Raw genomic sequence first — 22,702 nt, forward strand, 5'->3', positions numbered from 1 at the left:
AACTTAATCAACTAAACCATGGCACCAAGTGCCTCATCCAGTCTCTTCTAACAGTTCCAGTGATGGCAACTCCACCACCTCCCTGAGCAGCCCATTCCAATGGGCAATCACTCTTTCTGGGAAGAACTTCTTCCCAACATCCAGCCTAAAACCTCCCCTGGTGCAGCTTGAGACTGTGTCCTCTTGTTCAGGTGCTGGTTGCCTGGAAGAAGAGACCAACCTCTGCCTGGCTACAACATCCCTTCAGGTAGCTTTAGACAGCGAGAAGGTCTCCCCTGAGCCTCCTCTTCTCCAGGCTAAACAACCCCAGCTCCTTCAGACACAAGACCACCTGTACTGCTGTCTTCATGCTGCTGCAGCAGATAATGTTCACTGTTTTAATCACTACATATTAGGGAGCCTAGGGATGCATATCAATAAGCAATATGAATCACCTCTTTCTCTGAGAACTGCACACTAACGTCATCCTTCCGCGCATTCTTGATCATTATGGTCACGATGACTTGAGATTCTGTTTGGTACCAGTCATATCTAAAAAAGAAACAAGGAGAGAAATTAAAAAAGAAAAGAAAAAGAGAGGAAAATCTGATGGAAAAGAAATACAGGGAATATTACGAAAAGCTGCCAACAGTACATTGTGTAGTTTCACAGTTTAATGTGAGAGAGAAGACATACAAAATTAGATGACAAGATAAGTAGTTACAGGACAAAATCTTTTCCTCACCAGGAAGCATATAAAAGCAGGTAATTTTCTTAGCCAATTCATAATATTGCTTGCCATTGATAAATTAAATGGCACCTTTTACTTAGAATAAACCCAACCAGGTTGGAAGAGACCTTCAAGATCATCGCGTCCAACCCAGCAACCAATCCAACCCACCCAAACAACTAACCCATGGCACCAAGCACCCCAGCAAGTCTCCTCCTGAACACCTCCAATGACAGCGACTCCACCACCTCCCCAGGCAGTCCATTCCAATGGGCAATCATTCTCTCTGTATAGAACTTCTTCCTCACATCCAACTTAAACCTCCCCTGGTGCAGCCTCAGACTGTGTCCTCTTGTTCTGGTGCTGGCTGCCTGGGAGAAGAGACCAACCTCCGCCTGTCTACAACCTCCATTCAGGTAGTTGTAGAGAGCAAGAAGGTCTCCCTTGAGTCTCCTCTTCTCCAGGCTAAGCAACCCCAGCTCCCTCAGTCTTTCCTCACAGGGCTTGTGTTCCAAACCCCTCACCAACTTCGTTGCCCTTCTCTGGACATGTTCTAACAAGTCAACCTCCTTCCTAAACTGAGGGGCCCAGAACTGGACACACTACTTCAGGATCTTAAAAGCGTATCTCAAAAGCATTACCTACATATTAGACCATCAGGCAGTCTTTGAACTAAGCTCAGCATGAGAACTGGAAACAAAAGCCCAAATGCTTACTCCATTTCCCGCTCTCACAGTGAGGAATTACCTTCTGAAAGCACAATTCAGTCTGAACTGAAGTGGTGACAGTTAAGCCACACTTCAGCTGGACTGCCATATTTATAAAGTCCACCCAAAAGAATTTCTGGAGTCATTAGCTTGCTTCTCCAATTCCCAAGTCAAAGAACAGTTACAGGTCAATTATTTGAATTCTCACAGGAAAGCTGAAGTCAACTTACTTGATCTTTGGTGGCAGAGGTTGCTGCTGTGTGTTCTAGTTGAAGCACATGCCGTCGGAAAGAAAATGATGTCAGCATAAGTGAAAGCACACCGTGAAGCACGTTTCAAAGACACTAAATCATTGGCACACTGATTGCTCCCCTTTACTTGATCTATGGATGATCATTAGCTTACAGGTGAAGCTCTTCACTGCTCTCCTCGTCATCCCAGATTAAGAACCAAAACCTTTCCATTCTCACTAAGTGTTCAGAGTATGTATTTCAGACCTTTTATGAACAACAGAAGGTTCAGCTTTAATTCATTTTTGTTCCTGGATAAGAACTATGATCTCCAAGGGCTCTTCCAACCTGGTTAATTCTGTTCTAGACTAATTCTAATTGTAGTCTCAGCCTAAGCAGGCCTGAGTCTCAGCCTAAGCAGGCCTGAGTCTCAGCCTAAGCAGGCCTGAGTCTCAGCCTAAGCAGGCCTGAGTCTCAGCCTAAGCAGGCCTGAGTCTCAGCCTAAGCAGGCCTGAGTCTCAGCCTAAGCAGGCCTGAGTCTCAGCCTAAGCAGGCCTGAGTCTCAGCCTAAGCAGGCCTGAGTCTCAGCCTAAGCAGGCCTGAGTCTCAGCCTAAGCAGGCCTGAGTCTCAGCCTAAGCAGGCCTGAGTCTCAGCCTAAGCAGGCCTGAGTCTCAGCCTAAGCAGGCCTGAGTCTCAGCCTAAGCAGGCCTGAGTCTCAGCCTAAGCAGGCCTGAGTCTCAGCCTAAGCAGGCCTGAGTCTCAGCCTATGCAGGCCTGAGTCTCAGCCTATGCAGGCCTGAGTCTCAGCCTATGCAAGCCTGAGTCTCAGCCTATGCAAGCCTGAGTCTCAGCCTATGCAAGCCTGAGTCTCAGCCTATGCAAGCCTGAGTCTCAGCCTATGCAAGCCTGAGTCTCAGCCTATGCAAGCCTGAGTCTCAGCCTATGCAAGCCTGAGTCTCAGCCTATGCAAGCCTGAGTCTCAGCCTATGCAAGCCTGAGTCTCAGCCTATGCAAGCCTGAGTCTCAGCCTATGCAAGCCTGAGTCTCAGCCTATGCAAGCCTGAGTCTCAGCCTATGCAAGCCTGAGTCTCAGCCTATGCAAGCCTGAGTCTCAGCCTATGCAAGCCTGAGTCTCAGCCTATGCAAGCCTGAGTCTCAGCCTATGCAAGCCTGAGTCTCAGCCTATGCAAGCCTGAGTCTCAGCCTATGCAAGCCTGAGTCTCAGCCTATGCAAGCCTGAGTCTCAGCCTATGCAAGCCTGAGTCTCAGCCTATGCAAGCCTGAGTCTCAGCCTATGCAAGCCTGAGTCTCAGCCTATGCAAGCCTGAGTCTCAGCCTATGCAAGCCTGAGTCTCAGCCTATGCAAGCCTGAGTCTCAGCCTATGCAAGCCTGAGTCTCAGCCTATGCAAGCCTGAGTCTCAGCCTATGCAAGCCTGAGTCTCAGCCTAAGTCTGATTCTAAGCCTGGCCAGATTCTAAGCCTAAGTCTGATTCTATTCCTGAAAGACATACAATGGCTACATTGCTAATGGAGGAGTCATGAAAGAAACCCAAAACATATCTGAGAACTCAAGGTGTAACTTTTAAAACTTGAAAAGCTTTTAACTGTAAGATTTGTCTTTACATACACCCTCCATGTTTTCTGTGCTCTCTCCTCCTCTGCCTTATTCTTAAAATGTAGAAAATGGAAATAACTGTTAGAGGGAGCAGAGCACTCAATGTTAATTACATTTACTTTTATTTGTCCCAAGGGAAAAAAAAAAAAAGGGGGTAGGAAGAGGGGGACAACTCCAGCACTTCTGAAGACTTCCAATAAGAACAGGAAACTGGAAGCTGAACAAGTCACAGCCAAAAAAAAAGGCTGCATAAACCACTTGGAAAGTTACTTTCTAGCAGTCACAAGCAAGTTCATAATGACAGGGAGAGTTGGTTAATCTGTAAATGAGGCCACAGAATGCAAGCCAAGAAGTTCAGTTTTACTTCAGCAAGTGTACAGTAACTGTCTGCTTTGTAGGCCATTCTCAAGAGCTTTCAGGGTTCAGACTTTGCAACCTTGGTCTCAAATAAAAAAAAACATGTATTCAGGAGAAAAGGCAAATGCTTCAGAATTTCATGAAATAGAAGAGACTACTTTTAAGGCCTGAAAAATATAAGAAGTCACTGCAGCTTAAAAGCAGGCTCTAGCTTAATGTGACCATTTGAGGCGGTGCCTTTAACAAAGGGACACCATGGCCGAATGTTTTATAAACAAGACAGGTCTAAACTAATTTCATTGGTGGATTGGTAGAAAGCAACTTTGATTCCCAGTGAGCCTAGTCTCAGTCTTGTCTTGCACTTTCTCCTTTTGCAGCTCACAGCTTCTGGGCTTTCGGCCAGACTGACCTTGGAAAAAGATAAGGCCTCTGCTAACACATTTGCTCTAACCATATGTGACCGTTTGAGGCTGTCCCCTTAAGAAAGGGAATATTGTAGTTGGATGTTTGTAAACGAAAAGACGGATCTAAACTAATTTCATTGGTAGATTGGGAGGAAGCACCTTCTGAACTGGGAGTGCAGCAAGGTATCCTGGGCATTCCTGCACTCTTCCAGTCAGTCTGTCTTCCCTCCTTCGGTGGCTTTGCAGCTCACAGCGTTCTGGGCTTTCGGCCAAGGCTTGACCTTGAAACTGATAAGCTGCAAGGCCTGTATTAACTGCTTTCCAATTAACACATAACTGCTTCTAACTTTTTTTCTCTTTTCTCTCTTTCTAACCCTCTCTGGGGAAAGGGGGAGAGAAGGGGGAGCAGAGGTGGGGAACCCCCTCAGCAGAGGGGGGAACTCTCATTTCTGTGCTTTGTTGGATATTTCTGTATATATTGTAAATTTGTATATTCCCCTGCATATCCTGTATTGCTTTGTAAATATACAGCACCCACTGCTTTGCTAATTCAGCTGTGAGTGTTTTTTTTCCTTTCCCTTCAACTTCCTTTCCCTTTACTTTGCAGGGGGGAGGGAGGAGGCTTTTTGGCCTTACCCTTCCAACCCTTGACACCATATTTTGCTTTAATTAACATTTTCTCTTTTTCTCTTTCTAACCCTCTTTTGGGGAAAAAGGGGAGAGAAGGGGGTACAGGGGGAAACCCTTCCTCCATACGGGGGAAGGGAATCTCATTCCTGTGTTACTTTGTTGTATACTTCTGTGTATATGTTGTAAATACTGTAAATTCTGTATATAAACCTGCATTTCCTAAACTGCTTTGTAAATACAGCACACAATCCCTTTGCTAATCTGGCTGTGGTTTTATTCCTTTCCATTTTCTTTCCCTTCACTTTACGGGGGGGAGAGAAGGCCTGACCTTCCCCTCCAACCCTCGACACTTAAGAAACAAACAAATAGTGAACATAATAAGGAAAACATCTTACCACTTCTGTCTGTGACCCTGCAGAAAGAAAAAAAGTGGCATTTTGAGGAAAAGACATATTGAACTTCCAAAGCATACACCACTCCTAGCTTTCTTCAGACACCCCAGGCATGCCAGTTCTACCTCTACTATTTTGCTTTTACAATACTGCTTCTTTTAATCAATCAGCAACTTGTGCAAAGAGACAACTGAAATCAGAACATGCTTTGTATTTACAGCAGGAACACATTTTCCATTACTTTCCCTTGCTTGCCTATACAGACCTGGTCTTAACAAAAGCAACATTATGGCAAACAAAAGCTTTAAAAAAGTCACTTCCTGTAAGTCTGTACCAGGTTTAACATCCACCCATAGGAACGGCACAAAGTTCTCACCAAATCTGTGCCTCAGGCAACCCAGCTGGGGAATGAGAGAGAAACTTGGCACAGAAAGTCACTCCTATGATCTTAAGCATACTGTAATACTGGGATCTAAACTGCAGCTCAGTATGTCCTCCTCTAAATATTTTTTCCTAGAATAGAATTAACCAGGTTAGAAAAGACCTTTGAGATCGTCAAGTCCAACCTATCATCCAACAGCATCTAATCAACTAAACCATGGCACCAAGCACCCCATCAAGGCTCCTTCCTAAACACCTCCAGTGATGGTGACTCCACCACCTCCCTGGGCAGCATATTCCAATGGCCAATCACTCTTTCTACGAAGAACTTCTTCCTAACATCCAGCCTAAACTTCCTTTGGTGCAGCTTGAGACTGTGTCTTCCTGTTCTGGTGCAGGCTGCCCGGGAGAAGACACCAACCCACTCCCCCCTTCAGGTAGTTGTAGACAGCTAGAAGGTGTCCCCTGAGCCTCCTCTTCTCCAGGCTAAACAACCCCAGCTCCCTCAGCCTCTCTTCAAAGGGCTTGTGCTCCAAACCACTCCCCAGCTTTGTTGCCCTTCTCTGAACACGTTCCAGCAACTCAACATCTTTCCTAAACTGAGGGGCCCAGAACTAGAACGTTCCTCACAGAGAGAGTTGTTAGCCATTGGAATGTGCTGCCCAGGGAGGTGGTGGAGTCACCATCCCTGGAGGTGTTCAAGAGGGGACTGGACGTGGCACTCGGTGCAATGGTTTAGCAGTCATGAGGTGTTGGGTGACAGGTTGGACTTGATGGTCTCTGATGTCTCTTCCAACCTTACTGATTCTATGAAAAATGTCACCAAAGAGAACTTTGTGCAAACAAGACAAAGGCAAGGGCTGGAGCACCTCTGCTATGAGGACAGACTGAAGGAGTTGGGGCTGTTCAGTCTGCAGAAGAGAACGCTCCCAGGTGACCTAATTGTGGCCATCCAGTATCTGAAGGGGGCCTACAAGAAGGGTGGTGAGGGACTTCTCAGGATCTCAGGTAGTGATAGGACTAGGGGGAATGGAATGAAGCTGGAGGTGGGGAGATTCAGGCTGGAGGTGAGGAGGAAGTTCTTCCCCATGAGAGTGGTGAAGCCCTGGAATGGGTTGTCCAGGGAGGTGGTTGAGGCCCCGTCCCTGGAGGTGCTTAAGAGCAGGCCAGCATGCTCTACTGTGGGGTGTCCCTGCCCATGGCAGGGGGGTTGGAACTAGATGATCCTTGTGGTCCCTTCCAACCCTGACTGATACTATGATACTATGATCTGATTTCTTCAAATAAAAACAAACCTAGCAAACAAAAATGTACCATATAACAATAATGTGGTCATTCCTATACACCACAGAAGGGTTTTCCTCTATTTGGCTGGTAGTCCACAAGCCAAATTAGTTAACAGTTGTGTACAAATATGAGTGAAAATTAATTATGATCATCTGAACCTTAAGTGGACACTATCCTGTCATAGCTAATGGTTACATTAAAAAGCCTAATTGCATGCCCCTCTGCATCTGAAGTATCATAGTGTTCAGGAGCTACACCAACAGAAACAAGAGGCAGGAAAAAGTGTGGGATTGTTTGGGGGGGAAATAAATTTCCCTTGTTCTAAATAAGAGGTAAGCTGTAAATCATTTAAAAAACATGACATAGCTTCAGAGCACGGAGCATATCAAATTCCTTTATCAAGTAAATGTGGTTTTTCTTACCATTTAGTGTATCTTCGCATCTTTTTATCCAAATACTAAAGGTATCATCTACATCTAGAAGAGATCAAACACAGGAACATTAAAACTTCATGCACTCCATACACAACATGAACACCACCTCCCAATTGCCAAATCCATCCCAGACACACAGCACATGCTGGGCCCCATGCTCTTTAACATCTTTATTGATGAGGGCATTGAGTCCATCATCAGTAAATTTGCAGATGACACCAAGCTGGGGGCAGGAGTTGATCTGCTGGAGGGTAGGCAGGCTCTGCAGAGGGACCTCGACAGGCTGGACAGATGGGCAGAGTCCAAGGGCAGGAGATTGAACACATCCAAGTGCCAGGTTCTGCACACTGGCCACAACAACCCCATGCAGTGCTACAGGCTGGGGTCAGAGTGGCTGGAGAATGACCAGGCAGAGAGGGACCTGGGGGTACTGGTTGATGGTAGGCTGAACATGAGCCTGCAGTGTGCCCAGGTGGCCAAGAAGGCCAATGGCATCCTGGCCTGCATCAGGAACAGTGTGGCCAGGAGGAGCAGGGAGGTCATTCTGCCCCTGTACACTGCACTGGTTAGGCCACACCTCGAGTCCTGCAACCAGTTCTGGGCCCCTCAGTTTAGGAAGGAGGTTGAGTTGCTGGAGCGTGTTCAGAGAAGGGCAACGAAGTTGGAACACAAGCCCTCTGAGGAGAGGCTGAGGGAGCTGGGATTGCTTAGCCTGGAGAAGAGGAGACTCAGGGGTGACCTTCTTGTTCTCTACAACCACCTTAAGGGAGGTTGTAGACAGGCAGAGGTTGGTCTCTTCTCCCAGGCAACCAGCACCAGAACAAGAGGACACAGTCTCAAGCTGTGCCAGGGGAGGTTTAGGCAGGATGTTAGGAAGAAATTCTACACAGAGAGAGTGATTGCCCATTGGAATGGGCTGCCTATGGAGGTGGTGGAGTCACCATCGTTGGCGGTGCTCGGGAGATTTGACGGGGTGCTTGGCGCCATGGGTTAGTTGTTTAGGTGGTGTTGGATTGGTTGATAAGTTGGACGCGATGATCGTGAAGGTCTCTTCCAACCTGGTTTATTCTATTCTATTCCATTCAATTTACTAAACAAAGGTATTATCTGCTATTAAGTAGAATGACAAGCTGCAAGAAGGTAAGCTGTAATTATTTTTGTACAATGCCTTATTTAACAGGGTTTTATTTAATTAAATTCAAATTAATTTGTAGGACACAGTATTTTTGTCTGAACTGACCCAAATACACTATTGCTTTCCAGTCTGCTCAACCCCTGTGTAACTGTTTGGAAAGGAAGTATAGTTTTACATTCTTCTAAACAGTATTTTTTTCCAACAGTCACACACTACCTCTCCAGAAAAACAGAGGAGATGCTCTGCTCTGAGGGCAACTGAAATTTGCACAGATTTTCACACACACCAAGTATTTTCTCCTGGTAGTTTCACACAAACGTTACAGTAAACACATCTGAAGTTTCAGCTATGTTAGAAATAAATAGAGGACACAGTCTCAAGCAGTACCAGGGGAAAGTTAGATTTGACGTGAGGAGAAAGTTCCTCACTGAGAGAGTCATTTGCCATTGGAATGTGCTGCCCAGGGAGGTGGTGGAGTCACCATCCCTGGAGGTGTTCAAGAGGGGATTGGATGTGGCACTTGGTGCCATGGTTTAGTCATGAGGTCTGTGGTGACAGGTTGGACTTGGTGATCTTTGAGGTCTCTTCCAACCTTGGTGATTCTGTGATTCTGTGTGAAGTAGGTGTCAGTTCCACCATCTGAATTAGAAGAGTTTAGCAAGACCTTGATATTCTAGGAAGCAAGCTCCCCAGATAGAAATTAATTCACTGGAAAATAGCTCAAATGGTAGAAAATGAATAGAGCAGAATAGAGCAGAATTAACCAGATTGGAGAAGACCTTCGAGATCACTGACTCCAACCCATCACCCAGCACCATCTAATCAACTAACCCATGGCACCAAGCACCCCATCCAGTCTCCTCCTGAACACCTCCAATGGTGGTAACTCCACCACCTCCCTGGGCAGCACATTCCAATAGCCAATCACTCTCTCTATGAAGAACTTCTACCTAACATCCAGCCTAAACCTCCCCTGGCACAGCTTGGGACTGTGTCCTCTTGTTCTGGTGCTGGTTGCCTGGGAGAAGAGACCAACCCTCACCTGGCTACAACCTCCCTTCAGGTAGTTGTAGGCAGCAAATAGGTCTCCCCTGAGCCTCCTCTTCTCCAGGCTAAGCAACCCCAGCTCCCTCAGCCTCTCCTCATAGGGCTTGTGTTCCAAACCCCTCACCAATTTTGTTGCCCTTCTCTGGACATGTTCAACTGTCTCAATGTCTTTCCTAAACTGAGGGGCCCAGAACTGGACACAGGACTCAAGGTGTGGCCTAACCAGTGCAGTGTACAGGGGCACAATGACTTCCCTGCTCCTGCTGGCCACACTATTCTTGATGCAGGCCAGGATGCCATTGGCCTTCTTGGCCACCTGGGCACACTGCTGGCTCATGTTTAGGTGACTGTCAATCAGTACCCCCAGGTCCCTTTCTGTTTCGCTGCTTTCCAGCCACTCTGACCCCAGCCTGTAGCTCTGCATGGGGTTGTTGTGGCCAAAGTACAGCACCCAGCACTAGAACTTGTTGAATGCCATCCTGTTGGACTCTGCCCATCTGCCCAGTCAGAATTACATGAAGTTCTATTTAGATATCCCTGTAGGGGGGTAATGGGAAGCTTGCTGTGGTACCCTAGGCCTCTCAGTCCTATCAGCACAAGTAGAAGCTCATCACTGTTAGCATTCCAGATTAAGACACAAAGCAACCTTTCCCCCAGCAAGGCACAGAAGCTGTACTGGGGCACTTCTGCCCCCTTGCGTGGCAAAGGAACCAGCCTTGCCAAGCAAAGAATTTGCCATCACAGCACTTCACTTCCCCACAGCAACAGCTAAAGTCTTCTTTCTTTATCACCTGCTTAGTGGTATGTGGCAAATTTTCCCTCTGTGCTTTGCTCATGTCCTGCCAGCTGCATTTAACTGGAAGTTAATTGTTTTGCCTTAATGCTTACACTCATAATTATTTTCATTTGGGAAGCATCAAACACTGGCTGGAACTGCAAAGGCAAATTCTGTTACTGACATAAACTTGCCAGCAAATTTGGTGATGTATTGAAGAGAGTAAACTAAAAATCTGGGGGTTGGGGGTTTATTTTTAAGGCCTTTAAGAGACTCCTCATTTCACAGCAGGTCACAGAACTTTGTAATGAGATACGGGAAGCACAGCAGCAGCTGTCTTCAGATGAGAGAGCAATCAGGAAGGACTGGGAAGCTTCAGAAACACTTCAACCAAGCAATCAGCAAAACAATGGAAAGCTAAATTCAAACAGATAGAGGTCAAGCAATTTAACACGGGCAAAAGCTGTGGTGAATTTCAGGGATTCTACACTGGCTAAGTGGATCCTGGTATTCACTGACTTATCTGCAAAGATATCTGCAGCTCTCTGGGCAGTTGCAGCCGACAACTGCAGCAGGAGGTGGGATAAACAAGGGTGATCCTCAGGTCTGAGGAGATTTTGTGTGGCCTGTATTCTGAACAACTCCAACTTGACAAAATAGAAAGGTTACAAAATCCTTGCTCATAAAAAGCCTCAAATCAGTGATGGTTGCTTGGGGTGGGGCAAGAATTTCAACTCCTGTTCTTGAGCTGGCTAAGGTGACAACTATTAATTGCTGCAATTCTCTATGTCACCCTTTGACTACGATTAGAATAGAATAAACCAGGTTGGAAGACACCTTCAAGATCATGGTGTCCAACCTATCATCCAACACCACCCAACCATGCAACCAAGTACCCTGTCAAGTCTCCTCCTGAACACCTCCAGCGATGGTGACTCCACCACCTCCCCGGGCAGCCCATTCCAATGGGCAATCACTCTCTCTGTGTAGAACTTCCTCCTGACCTCCAGCCTGAACCTCCCCTGGCGCAGCCTGAGACTGTGTCCTCTTGTTCTGGTACTGGCTGCCTGGGAGAAGAGACCAACCTCTGCCTGTCTACAACCTCCCTTCAGGTAGTTGTAGAGAGCAATAAGGTCACCCCTGAGTCTCCTCTTCTCCAGGCTAAGCAACCCCAGCTCCCTCAGCCTCTCCTCATAGGGCTTGTGTTCCAAGCCCCTCACCAACTTTGTTGCCCTTCTCTGGACTCGTTCCAGCAAGTCAACCTCCTTCCTAAACTGAGGGGCCCAGAACTGGACACAGTACTCGAGGTGTGGCCTAACCAGTGCAGTGTACAGGGGCAGAATGACTTCCCTGCTCCTGCTGGCCACACTCTTCCTGATGCAGGCCAGGATGCCATTGGCCCTCTTGGCTGCCTGGGCACACTGCAGGCTCATGTTCAGCCTGCTAGCAGCCAGCACCCCCAGGTCCCTCTCTGCCTGGCTGCTCTCCAGCCACTCTGACCCCAGCCTGTAGCACTGCATGGGGTTGTTGTGGCCAATGTGCAGAACCTGGCACTTGGATGTGTTCAATCTCCTGCCCTTGGACTCTGCCCATCTGTCCAGCCTGTCAAGGTCCCTCTGCAGAGCCTCTCTACCCTCCAGCAGATCAACTCCTGCCCCCAGCTTGGTGTCGTCAGCAAATTTACTGATGATGGACTCAATGTCCTCATCCAGATCATCAATAAAGATGTTAAAGAGCACAGGGCCCAGCACTGATCCCTGGGGCACACCACTGGTGCCTGGCTGCCAGCTGGATGTGGCACCATTCACCACCACTCTCTGGGCTCGGCCCTCCAGCCAATTCTTAACCCAGCTCAGTGTGCTCCCGTCCAAGCCAGGGGCTGACAGCTTGGCCAGGAGTTTGCTGCGGGGGACGGTGTCAAAGGCTTTGCTGAGATCCAGGTAGACTACATCCACAGCCTGCCCCACATCCACCAGGCAGTCACCTGATCATAGAAGGAGATCAGGTTGGTCAGGCAGGACCTGCCCTTCTGAAATGCATGCTGGCTGGGCCTGATCCCTTGGCCATCCTGTAAGTGCTGTGTGATTGCTCTCAGGATGACCTGTTCCATGATCTTGCCTGGCACTGAGGTCAGGCTGACAGGCCTATAATTCCCTGGCTCATCCAACCGGCCCTATGCCTCTGGAATTAAGTGATATGTAATGTGTAAACATAAGGGAAAACTCTTCACTTTGAGGGCAGCAGAACACTGCAACAGGCTGCCCAGAAAGGTGCTGGAACCTCCATCTCTGGAGACATTCAAAACCTGTCAGGGTATGTCCCTCTGCAACTTATTCTAGATGATCCTGCTCTAGCATGGGAGTTGGACTAGATGATCTTCAGAGGTCCCTTCCAAGCACTACCATGCTGTAAGGTAAAAACCCATTTTGAATGCTCAACAGGTTTGAAGTTCTTTCTAAAGACCAATCAATCAAATGGTTTAAGAAGTAAGAAACTGCAGCTATGTGTGTAATGAGCCTGTTTTGTGTGACACTGAATGCCACCATTCATTTGCAGGACCTCCAGGAAGCAGGAAAACACTCCTCATCATGGAATTGCTTTGGTTGGAACACGCCTCTAAGATCACCAATCCAACTAGCTGGAATGCTGTCCTGTGCTCGAGTGTCACTATCCCCATGGGTGCTGCTGGGGATGGGAGTCCCTATGCCCCCCTGTCTCCTCCTGCTTGGGGAGCAGTGATCTGGATGAGGGGGTCGAGTCAGTCATCAGCAAGTTTGCAGAGGACACCAAGTTAGGAGCAGATGTTAGTCAGAGGGTTGAAAGGCTCTGCAGAGGGACCTCAACAGACTGGACAGATGGGCAGAATTGAATGGGATGGCATTCAACAAGTGCAAGTGCTGAGTGCTGCACTTTGGCCACAACAACCCCATGCAGAGCTACAGGCTGGGGTCGGAGTGGCTGGAGAGCTGCCAAACAGAGAGGGACCTGGGGGTACTGATTGACAGCTGCCTGAATATGAGCCAGCAGTGTGCCCAGGTGGCCAGGAGGGCCAATAGCATCCTGGCCTGCATCAGGAATAGTGTGGCCAGCAGGAGCAGGGAAGTCATTGTGCCCCAGGACTCTGCATTGGTTAGGCCACACCTTGAGTCCTGTGTCCAGTTCTGGGCCCCTCAGTTTAAGAAGGACATTGAGACACTTGAAGGTGTCCAGAGAAGGGCAACAAGGCTGGGGAGAGGCCTTGAACACAAGCCCTATGAGGAGAGGCTGAGGGAGCTGGGATTATTTAGCCTGGAGAAGAGGAGGCTCGGGGTGACCTCATTGCCCTCTACAACTACCTGAAGGGTGGCTGTAGCCAGGAAGGGGTTGGTATCCTCTTCCCAGGCAAGTAGCACCAGAACAAGAGAACACAGTCTCAAGCTGCACCAGGGGAAGTTTAGACTCGAGGTGAGGAGGAAGTTCTTCACCAAGCAAGTCGTTCCTCATTGGAATGTGCTGCCCAGGGAGGTGGTGGAGTCATTGTCCCTGGAGATATTCAAGAGGGGATTAGACGTGGCACTTGGTGCCATGGTCTAGTCATGAGGTCTGTGTTGACCTCGATGATCCTCGAGGTCCTTTCCAACCTCAGTTATACTGTGATACTGTGGTACTGTGTAATGAAGCAGCCCTTTTATCTGAGCGATTACTGTATCCCTGCTGTGTGATTTCAGCCTTCTCTGGTGGCACCAGAAATAATTCATGGCCAGCACAGAAAACTATAACCATAATACCTTCATAGGAAGGTGCTACCCCATTTAGCTCCAACACACATTTGAAGCTTTTCTGTGCCTAGAGAACAAGTCTAATGAGGAGTGGCTGAGAGACTTGGGATTGTTTAGTCTGCAGGAGGGTGATAACAGACCTTATTGCTCTCCACAACTATGTGAAAGAAGGTTGTAGAGGTGCAGAGTGAATGCAGAGGAGGGCAACAAAGAAGAGCAACTGAAGGAGCTGGGGTTGTTTAGTTTGGAAAAGAGGCTGAGGGGAGACCTCATTACTCTCTACAACAACCTGAAAGGATTTTGTGGAGAGGTTGGTGCTGGTCTCTCCTCACAGGTAGAATAGCACAGAATAGCAGACACACTGGAGGGAAGGGAGGCCATCCAGAGGGACCTTGACAGGCTGGAGAGGTGGGCATGAGCCAATCTCATGAGGTTCAACAAGAGCAAGTGCAAGGTCCTGCATCTGGGTGGAGGCAACCCCAGGCACAAATCCAGGCTGGGCAGTGACTGCCTGGAAAGCAGCCCTCAGGAGAGAAGCTCAACAGGAGCTCTCAGTGTGCACTTGCAGCCCGCAAAGCCAATCAGATCCTGGGCTGCATCAGGAGAAGTGTGGCCAGCAGGTCAAGGGAGGTGATTCTCCCCCTCTACTCAGCTCTGGGGAGACCCCACCTGGAGTACTGCCTCCAGTTCTGGAGCCCCTATTCCAAGAGGGATGTGGAGGTGCTGGAAGGTGTCCAGAGAAGGGCCACGAGGATGATCAGAGGGCTGGAGCACCTCTCCTGTGAGGACAGACTGAAGGAGTTGGGGCTGTTCAGTGTGGAGAAGAGAAGGCTCCCAGGTGACCTCATTGTGGCCTTCCAGTATCTGAAGGGGGCCTACAGGAAGGCTGGGGAGGGACTTCTCAGGATGTCAGGGAGTGATAGGACTAGGGGGAATGGAATGAAGCTGGAGGTGGGGAGATTCAGGCTGGATGTGAGGAGGAGGTTCTTCACCATGAGAGTGGTGAAGCCCTGGAATGGGTTGTCCAGGGAAGTGGTTGAGGCCCTGTCCCTGGAGGTGTTTAAGAGCAGGCTGGATGAGGCTGTGGCCAGGCTGATGTAGTGTGGGGTGTCCCTGCCCATGGCAGGGGGGTTGGAACTAGATGATCCTTGTGGCCCTTTCCAACCCTGACTGATACTATGATACCTTCAGCAGCTTTTTCTTGTCAGCCAAAAGTACTTGTGCACACAAGGAATTTCAATACTTACTGTCCAATCTCTGTCCCGCTCTGAAGGACTCCAAAGCAGATGCATAGTTTTTGATATGATATTCACCTAACCTGACAGAAACAAACCAAAACACACAGAAAGAGTAAGTCATTACTTTTCAGTCTAATCCATATTCTGAAGATCAAAAGATCCTTAGTTCACATACTGTACTGGTTAAAATTACAGATGTGAAGACTTAAGTCACCTCAGAGGCTTGGTTTTGGAATGGTTAGGGTGCTAAAGACCATCACCCCAAATCAAATTGCTTCTTCCAATCAAATTGCTTCTTCTAAACACAGCTCTATTAGGGATGGGTTACAAGCAGTATGGCATGAAATGTATTCCTTCACAGTGCTGCAGAACACTTGCACAGTGCCATCATTTTCCAACCTTATTGATTCTCTGAATCCAAATACTTGTACTGCCCCCCAGCTTATCACAATACTCTTCTAACGCAGTATGTGATACATACCCTTTCCTAAGGAGTGCAACAGCATTACTGGGATTGAGTTCTAGGGACTTCTTTGCATCTGCAACTGCATCTGTTGGAAATCAGTTTGAAAGTGAGGAATAAAACAGCATTATGAACATCAGCAAATTCTGAAGACTTTCAGGAGTTAATTTTTTTAAACATGTACTAGCCCCAAATGCTATGCAAGAACCCTGCCTCCAATGGCATCCTGGCCTGCATCAGGAAGAGTGTGGCCAGCAGGAGCAGGGAGGTCATTCTGCCCCTGTACACTGCACTGGTTAGGCCACACCTCGAGTCCTGTGTCCAGTTCTGGGCCCCTCAGTTTAGGAAGGATGTTGAATTGCTGGAGTGTGTCCAGAGAAGGGCAACAAAGTTGTTGAGGGGTTTGGAACACAAGCCCTATGAGGAGAGACTGAGGGAGCTGGGGTTGCTTAGCCTGGAGAGGAGACTCAGGGGTGACCTTATTGCTGTCTACAACTACCTTAAGGGAGGTTGTAGCCAGGTGGGAGTTGGTCTCTTCTCCCAGGCAACCAGCACCAGAACAAGAGGACACAGTCTCAAGCTGCACCAGGGGAGGTTTAGGCTGGATGTTAGGAAGCCTCTCCAGGCTAAGCAACCCCAGCTCCCTCAGTCTCTCCTCATAGGGCTTGTGTTCCAAACCCCTCACCAACTTTGTTGCCCTTCTCTGGACTCGTTCCAGCAACTCAACATCTTTCCTAAACTGAGGGGCCCAGAACTGGACACAGTACTCAAGGTGTGGCCTAACCAGTGCAGTGTACAGGGGCAGAATGACCTCCCTGCTCCTGCTGGCCACACTCTTCCTGATGCAGGCCAGGATCCCATTGGCCCTCTTGGCTGCCTGGGCACACTGCAGGCTCATGTTCAGCCTATCATCGACCAGTACCCCCAGGTCCCTCTCTGCCTGGCCGCTCTCCAGCCACTCTGACCCCAGCCTGTATGGGGGCACTTGGTGCCATGGTTTAGTTGATTAGATGGCGTTGGGTGACAGGTTGGACTTGATGATCTCAATGGTCTTATCCAACCTGGTTCAGTCTATTCTATTGTATTGCAATACAGGGCTCTACCTAACATGTAGCATGACTCCTGAAGTGTGAATTTAATTGTTTGGGATATTCTACTGCAAACTAAAATCAGATCAAATCTTAAGTTATTCACTTATCACATTTCTACCACGACAGAATGCAGTCTCCACAGAAACGAAAGGGTGGAAAACACACCATGAAACTTAAAAAGCTCACTAAGAATTCTATGTAAGCTGCTGAGGTATTACTAAGATAAAAATCAGGTGGGAAACTAGGACTGCAGAGTACCCATTTCTTGGGAGGGTTTTGCAGAAATAAAGCAAAGAAAACTACCAAATTACACACTAACTGTAGAACAGCATATTAAGTCACAGAGAGTACTTTCTCTGTTTCCTGTATTTGGCTTCAGATTGAATACAGCTTCTGTAAAGAACATGTTACAGAACAATTGTGAGAGAATTCCCAATGCTGTCTGAAGATGTTACCAGCATATTTCTGTAGGAGAATGTAAGCATAAGCTCGTTGGCAGTAATATTCAGCATCGTCTGGATTCTTCTCCAATGCTGCTGTCAGTTCCTGGAAAGACACACAAGAAAAATAATAAAGTAAATGGCACCTTGGAAGGCCTCATAAAAAAACACTACCAAACTCTCTCAACTGAGTGGCATTTCAGAAGAAAGCATCCTAACTGGTACAGCTGTCTACCTGCTGCTCAGTTCTCCTCCACTAAGCTTAAATATTCAATGTCCCCATCCCTGGAGGTGTTCAAGAGGGGATTGGACGTGGCACTTGGTGCCATGGCTTAGTCATGAGGTGTGTGGTGACAGGCTGGACTTGATGATCTTTGAGGTCTCTTCCAACCGTGGCGAGTCTGTGATTCTCTAAATATCAGTGCCTGAAGTACAAAAGAAAAAGGGAATGGAATGGAATAATAATAAACCAGGTTGGAAGAGACCTTCAAGATCACTGCGTCCAACCTATCATCCAACACCACCTAATCAACTAAACCATGGCAACCAAGCACCCTATCAAGTCTCCTCCTGAACACCTCCAGTGATGGTGACTCCACCACCTCCCCAGGCAGCCCATTCCAACGGGCAGTCAATCTCTCTGTATAGAACTTCTTCCTAACATTCAGCCTAAATCTCCCCTGGTGCAGCCTGAGACTGTGTCCTCTTGTTCTGGTGCTGGTAGCCTGGGAGAAGAGACCAGCCCCCACCTGGCTACAACCTCCCTTCAGGTAGTTGTAGAGAGCAATAAGGTCACCCCTGAGTCTCCTCTTCTCCTGGCAAAGCAACCCCAGCTCCCTCAGCCTGTCCTCATAGGGCTTGTGCTCCAAACCCCTCCCCAGCTTCGTTGCCCTTCTCTCAACATGTTCCAGCAACTCAACCTCCTTCCTAAACTGAGGGGCCCAGAACTGGACACAGGAATCGAGGTGTGGCCTAACCAGTGCAGTGTACAGGGGCAGAATGACCTCCCTGCTCCTGCTGGCCACACTCTTCCTGATGCAGGCCAGGATGCCATTGGCCCTCTTGGCCACCTGGGCACACTGCAGGCTTATGTTCACCCTAACATCGACCAGTACCCCCAGGTCCCTCTCTGCCTGGCTGCTCTTCAGCCACTCTGACCCCAGCCTGTAGCACTGCATGGGGTTGTTGTGGCCAATGTGCAGAACCTGGCACTTGGATGTGTTCAATCTCATGCCTCAATCTCATACCACATCCAAGCCTGTTTCTTACTGAGAAAGAAACAGGACTTTCAAATGCCTTAGACACGAAGGCTAGCGCACAGATGATCCTCTGTATTCCTAAGACCCTTCCACAATATTCGGGTCTGCCAGATTGGAGGAAGCACTGCAGTATCAGGGCTTTGGAATTCAGCATACAGCATGGTAAAACACTTGTGTGAGGATAACACAGTCAAAGCACTGCAACACATGATGAAACACCACCTTACATGATATTATGGAGCCTAAACATGAGCCGGCAGTGTGCCCAGGTGGCCAAGAAGCCCAATGGCATCCTGGCCTGCAATAGGAATAGTGTGGCCAGCAGGAGCAGGGAAGTCATTGTGCCCCTGGACTCTGCATTGGTTAGGCCACACCTTGAGTCCTGTGTCCAGTTCTCGGCCCCTCAGTTTAGGAAAGACATCGAGACACTTGAACGTGTCCAGAGAAGGGCAATGAGGCTGGGGAGAGGCCTTGAGCACAGCCCTGTGAGGAGAGGCTGAGGGAGCTGGGGTTGTTTAGCCTGGAGAAGAGGAGGCTCAGGGGAGACCTCATTGCTCTCTACAACTACCTGAAAGGTGGTTGTAGCCAGGAAGGGGTTGGTCTCTTCTCTCTAGCAACCAGAACAAGACACAGTCTGAAGCTGCACCTGAGGAAGTTCAGGCTTGAGGTGAGGAGAAAGTTCTTCACTGAGAGGGTCATTAGTCATTGGAATGTGCTGCCCAGGGAGGTGGTGGAGTCACCATCCCTGGAGGTGTTCAAGAGGGGATTGGATGTGGCACTTGGTGCCATGGTCTAGTCATGGGGTCTGTGGTGACAGGTTGGACTCAATCTTTGAGGTCTCTTCCAACCTTGGTGATTCTGTGATTAGAGATTGTTCCAACTTATGCAGGGCACAAAAGCAGCAGAACAGTAACTCTGCTAAGTTGACTTTCACTCAGAATCTAGGAAGCATGAACATAGCTAAAATACTTAAACCTGCATAAACATAAGTACAGCACAGCTGACAAACTACATTCCACCAAGTCAGGGAACAAGGAAGAGATGGAGGACTTGCCTCAGTTTTAAATTCTGATCACTGTCTTCTCTTTACATCAGTCAAGAGTGAAGTAGCCACAACAGCTTCTTCTAGCAGTCACATACATTCTTACTAGTCTAAGATACATAAATCTATACATAGGTACAGTATGTGCATCTAAAATCTTGGGGGTCTCTGAAGAAAGTGGCAGGCAGTAGACAATTGTAACTTGATCCAATTGTACCAATGCCCCCCTCAAGATTCAAAGCTGCTCAAAGGCAAGTCATAATTACATACTCATGGCTGTAGGTATCCCACATGGGAAGGAATAGAATAGAATAGACTAGACTAGACCAGACCAGGTTGGAAGAGACCTTTGAGATCATCGCGTCCAACCCATCAACCAATCCAACCCACCTAAACAACTAACCCATGGCACCAAGCACCCCAGCAAGTCTCCTCCTGAACACCTCCAATGATGGTGACTCCACCACCTCCCCAGGCAGCCCATTCCAATGGGCAATCACTCTCTCTGTATAGAACTTCTTCCTAACATCCAGCCTAAACCTCCCCTGGCACAGCCTGAGACTGTGTCCTCTTGTTCTGGTACAGACATGAGGTAACCCACACATTAAAATTGGTTCATATTATGCTGAGAAGTGAAGTACAACATTTGACCCTCAAAAACACGTGGGGTCTGACTCTGACACTGAACCCTGCAGGCATTTCACAAGCAGTTGCTTCTGTGACCTATCACCTCTCACTCCAAACATTGTTTCCTGTGAGTTTCACTGATGACAGAAGCACTGATTTGAACCAGCAGACAACATGTGAACAGCTTCTCCTAGAGAAGTAGGCCTGGCCCCAGAACAGCAAAGAAACCCAAACATTTTCAACTGTATTAAACTCTTCACTGGCTTTGCCATCACATGACACACACAAGAAGTTACTCCTCTAACACAGCTGCTTGAGAAGAAAGCCAAGTAATACTTAACCAGTAACAGGAACTTCAGGTGATGGACACTAGCAGCAGTTACTTAAAACAACCTTAGACCTTGTCCATACAAACACTCAAGTGTTTAAGAGCAGGCTGGATGAGGCTCTGGCCAGCCTGATCTAGTGTGGGGTGTCCCTGCCCATGGCAGGGGGGTTGGAACTGGATGATCCTTGTGGTCCCTTCCAACCCTGAATGATACTATGATACTATGTGTTTTCCATGTATTTTGACTCTAAAGGGCCCTTACCATGCAACCAAATGGCCAGCCTATTTTAACTACATCAGGAACTTTCAGGTCCCTCCATGCTAATGGGAGGAGTTCACATGAATTCAAGGTGCTTTCAGTCCCCACATAATAAATAACCTACTTGGAAAACTTAAGACTACAAACATTCTTTAAAGAATTGACCTTTTTATCATCCAGACAGTATGTATTTATGGCACTTGGTGCCATGGTCTAGTCATGGGGTCTGTGGTGACAGGTTGGACTCGATGATCCTCGAGGGCTCTTCCAACCTTAGTGATACTGTGATACTGTGAAGATGGATGAGGATCTTTCAGCTGTATCAGACCCAGGTGAAAAAAGCCTTAGCATGCCCTCCCAGAGTTAAAGGAATGAGAAGTTCTGAGGACAGAGTACAGAAATGCCATGCTTACTGGACACAAGACTAGGCAGGCGTGGAAGCATTACACAGCACCATTTACACAGCATCATGTCCCAGATTAGAAGCGTTGAGTACACAAGCTGAAAGACCACACCTAAGGTCCTGCACACATTGTACACTACCTGTAGATCCAAGCTCCCAAGTCAGCAAAATGCTGTGCAGAGCTATGGGATGGGATTCACCAGTTCATAGATTATCAAAACCAATCTCCCTGCTCAACTCAGTGCTGTTTTAAAAGGCTACATGGTGACAGCAGGGATATTACTGCACCAGATATCAAATACTGCCTATAGAATGTATTACATATTATTTTTGAAGCACTAAACATGTAAAGGAACAAAACCTAAAGTAGAAAAGCAAAGAAATTACATTAATACAGGGGGGGAAAAACCCTGGTGTTTCCCCTCCCACCCTTCATGCCCTCCCCAATGGGAAACTAACTTTGTTTTTTAGAGCTTCATAGTATCATAGTATCATTCAGGGTTGGAAGGGACCACAAGGATCATCTAGTTCCAAGCCCCCTGCCATGGGCAGGGACACCTCACACTAGAGCAGGCTGGCCAGAGCCTCATGCAGCCTGGGCTTAAACACCTCCAGGGACAGGGCCTCAACCACCTCCCTGGACAACCCATTCCAGGGCTTCACCACTCTCATCTCCAGCCTCAATCTCCCCACCTCCAGCTTCATTCCATTCCCCCTAGTCCTATCACTACCTGAGAGCCTGAGCAGTCCCTCCCCAGCCTTCCTGTAAGCCCCCTTCAGATACTGGAAGGCCACAATGAGGTCACCTTGGAGCCTTCTCTTCTGCAGACTTCATTTAGTTTTACCACACCAAATATGTTTGGTTGTTCCATACAGCTTTTCAGGTGTCATCCATCTTCTGAAAAAGCTTTTACAAGCTACAGCCTAAGCCACAAAGCTTTGTAAAACTTAGCTTCACTCTTTCCTTTCTGGAAAGATAACTCAGTATCATCTTATGCTTCTGCCACCTACTCTTTTCAAGCAGAACTAACCTTTACAGTCTCTCCCCTTCCAAGTATGCTAAACACAAAATACATATCCACGCTCCAGGTCTGTCTTCTCATTAAGCCTCTGTCTTAAGTAAAAACAACCTCTGAAAGCCCATTAATCCATGTTAACAAGCAAAAAACCACAGAATCATAGTATCATTCAGGGTTGGAAGGGACCACAAGGATCATCTAGTTCCAATCCCCCTGCCATGGGCAGGGACACCCCACACTACATCAGCCTGGCCAGAGCCTCATCCAGCCTGGGCTTAAACACCCCCAGGGATGAGGCCTCAACCACCTCCCTGGACAACCCATTCCAGGGCTTCACCACTCTCCTGGGGAAGAACTTCCTCCTCACCTCCAGCCTGAATCTCCCCACCTCCAGCTTCATTCCATTCCCCATAGTCCTATCACTACCTGAGATCCTGAGAAGTCCCTCCCCAGCCTTCCTGTAGGCCCCCTTCAGATACTGGAAGGCCACAATGAGGTCACCTGGGAGCCTTCTCTTCTGCAGACTGAACAGCCCCAACTCCTTCAGTCTGTCCTCACAGGAGAGGTGCTCCAGCCCTCTGATCATCCTCATGGCCCTTCTCTGGACACCTTCCAGCACCTCCACATCCCTCTTGGAATAGGGGCTCCAGAACTGGACGCAGTACTCCAG

General features: G+C 48.1%; 1 protein-coding gene across 2 annotated transcripts in view; it reads right to left on the reverse strand.

The window, feature by feature from the left end:
* The window catches only part of SUGT1 (SGT1 homolog, MIS12 kinetochore complex assembly cochaperone), a 54,357-nt gene that overhangs the window by 30,129 nt on the left and 1,526 nt on the right, over positions 1–22,702 (reverse strand). For both annotated transcript variants that reach the window (XM_068166495.1, XM_068166494.1), the window contains exons 3-9: positions 17,111–17,201; positions 15,583–15,652; positions 15,111–15,181; positions 7,137–7,190; positions 5,050–5,066; positions 1,647–1,681; positions 435–531 (exon numbers count right to left, since the gene is read on the reverse strand). In XM_068166495.1, the coding sequence (XP_068022596.1) occupies positions 435–531; positions 1,647–1,681; positions 5,050–5,066; positions 7,137–7,190; positions 15,111–15,181; positions 15,583–15,652; positions 17,111–17,201 (435 nt within the window). The remainder of the gene's footprint in view (positions 1–434; positions 532–1,646; positions 1,682–5,049; positions 5,067–7,136; positions 7,191–15,110; positions 15,182–15,582; positions 15,653–17,110; positions 17,202–22,702) is intronic.

Source organism: Melanerpes formicivorus, unplaced genomic scaffold, assembly GCF_026170545.1.
Source record: "Melanerpes formicivorus ecotype bairdi unplaced genomic scaffold, bMelFor1.0.p_v2 SCAF_101, whole genome shotgun sequence".
NCBI classification, from domain to species: Eukaryota; Metazoa; Chordata; class Aves; order Piciformes; family Picidae; genus Melanerpes; species Melanerpes formicivorus.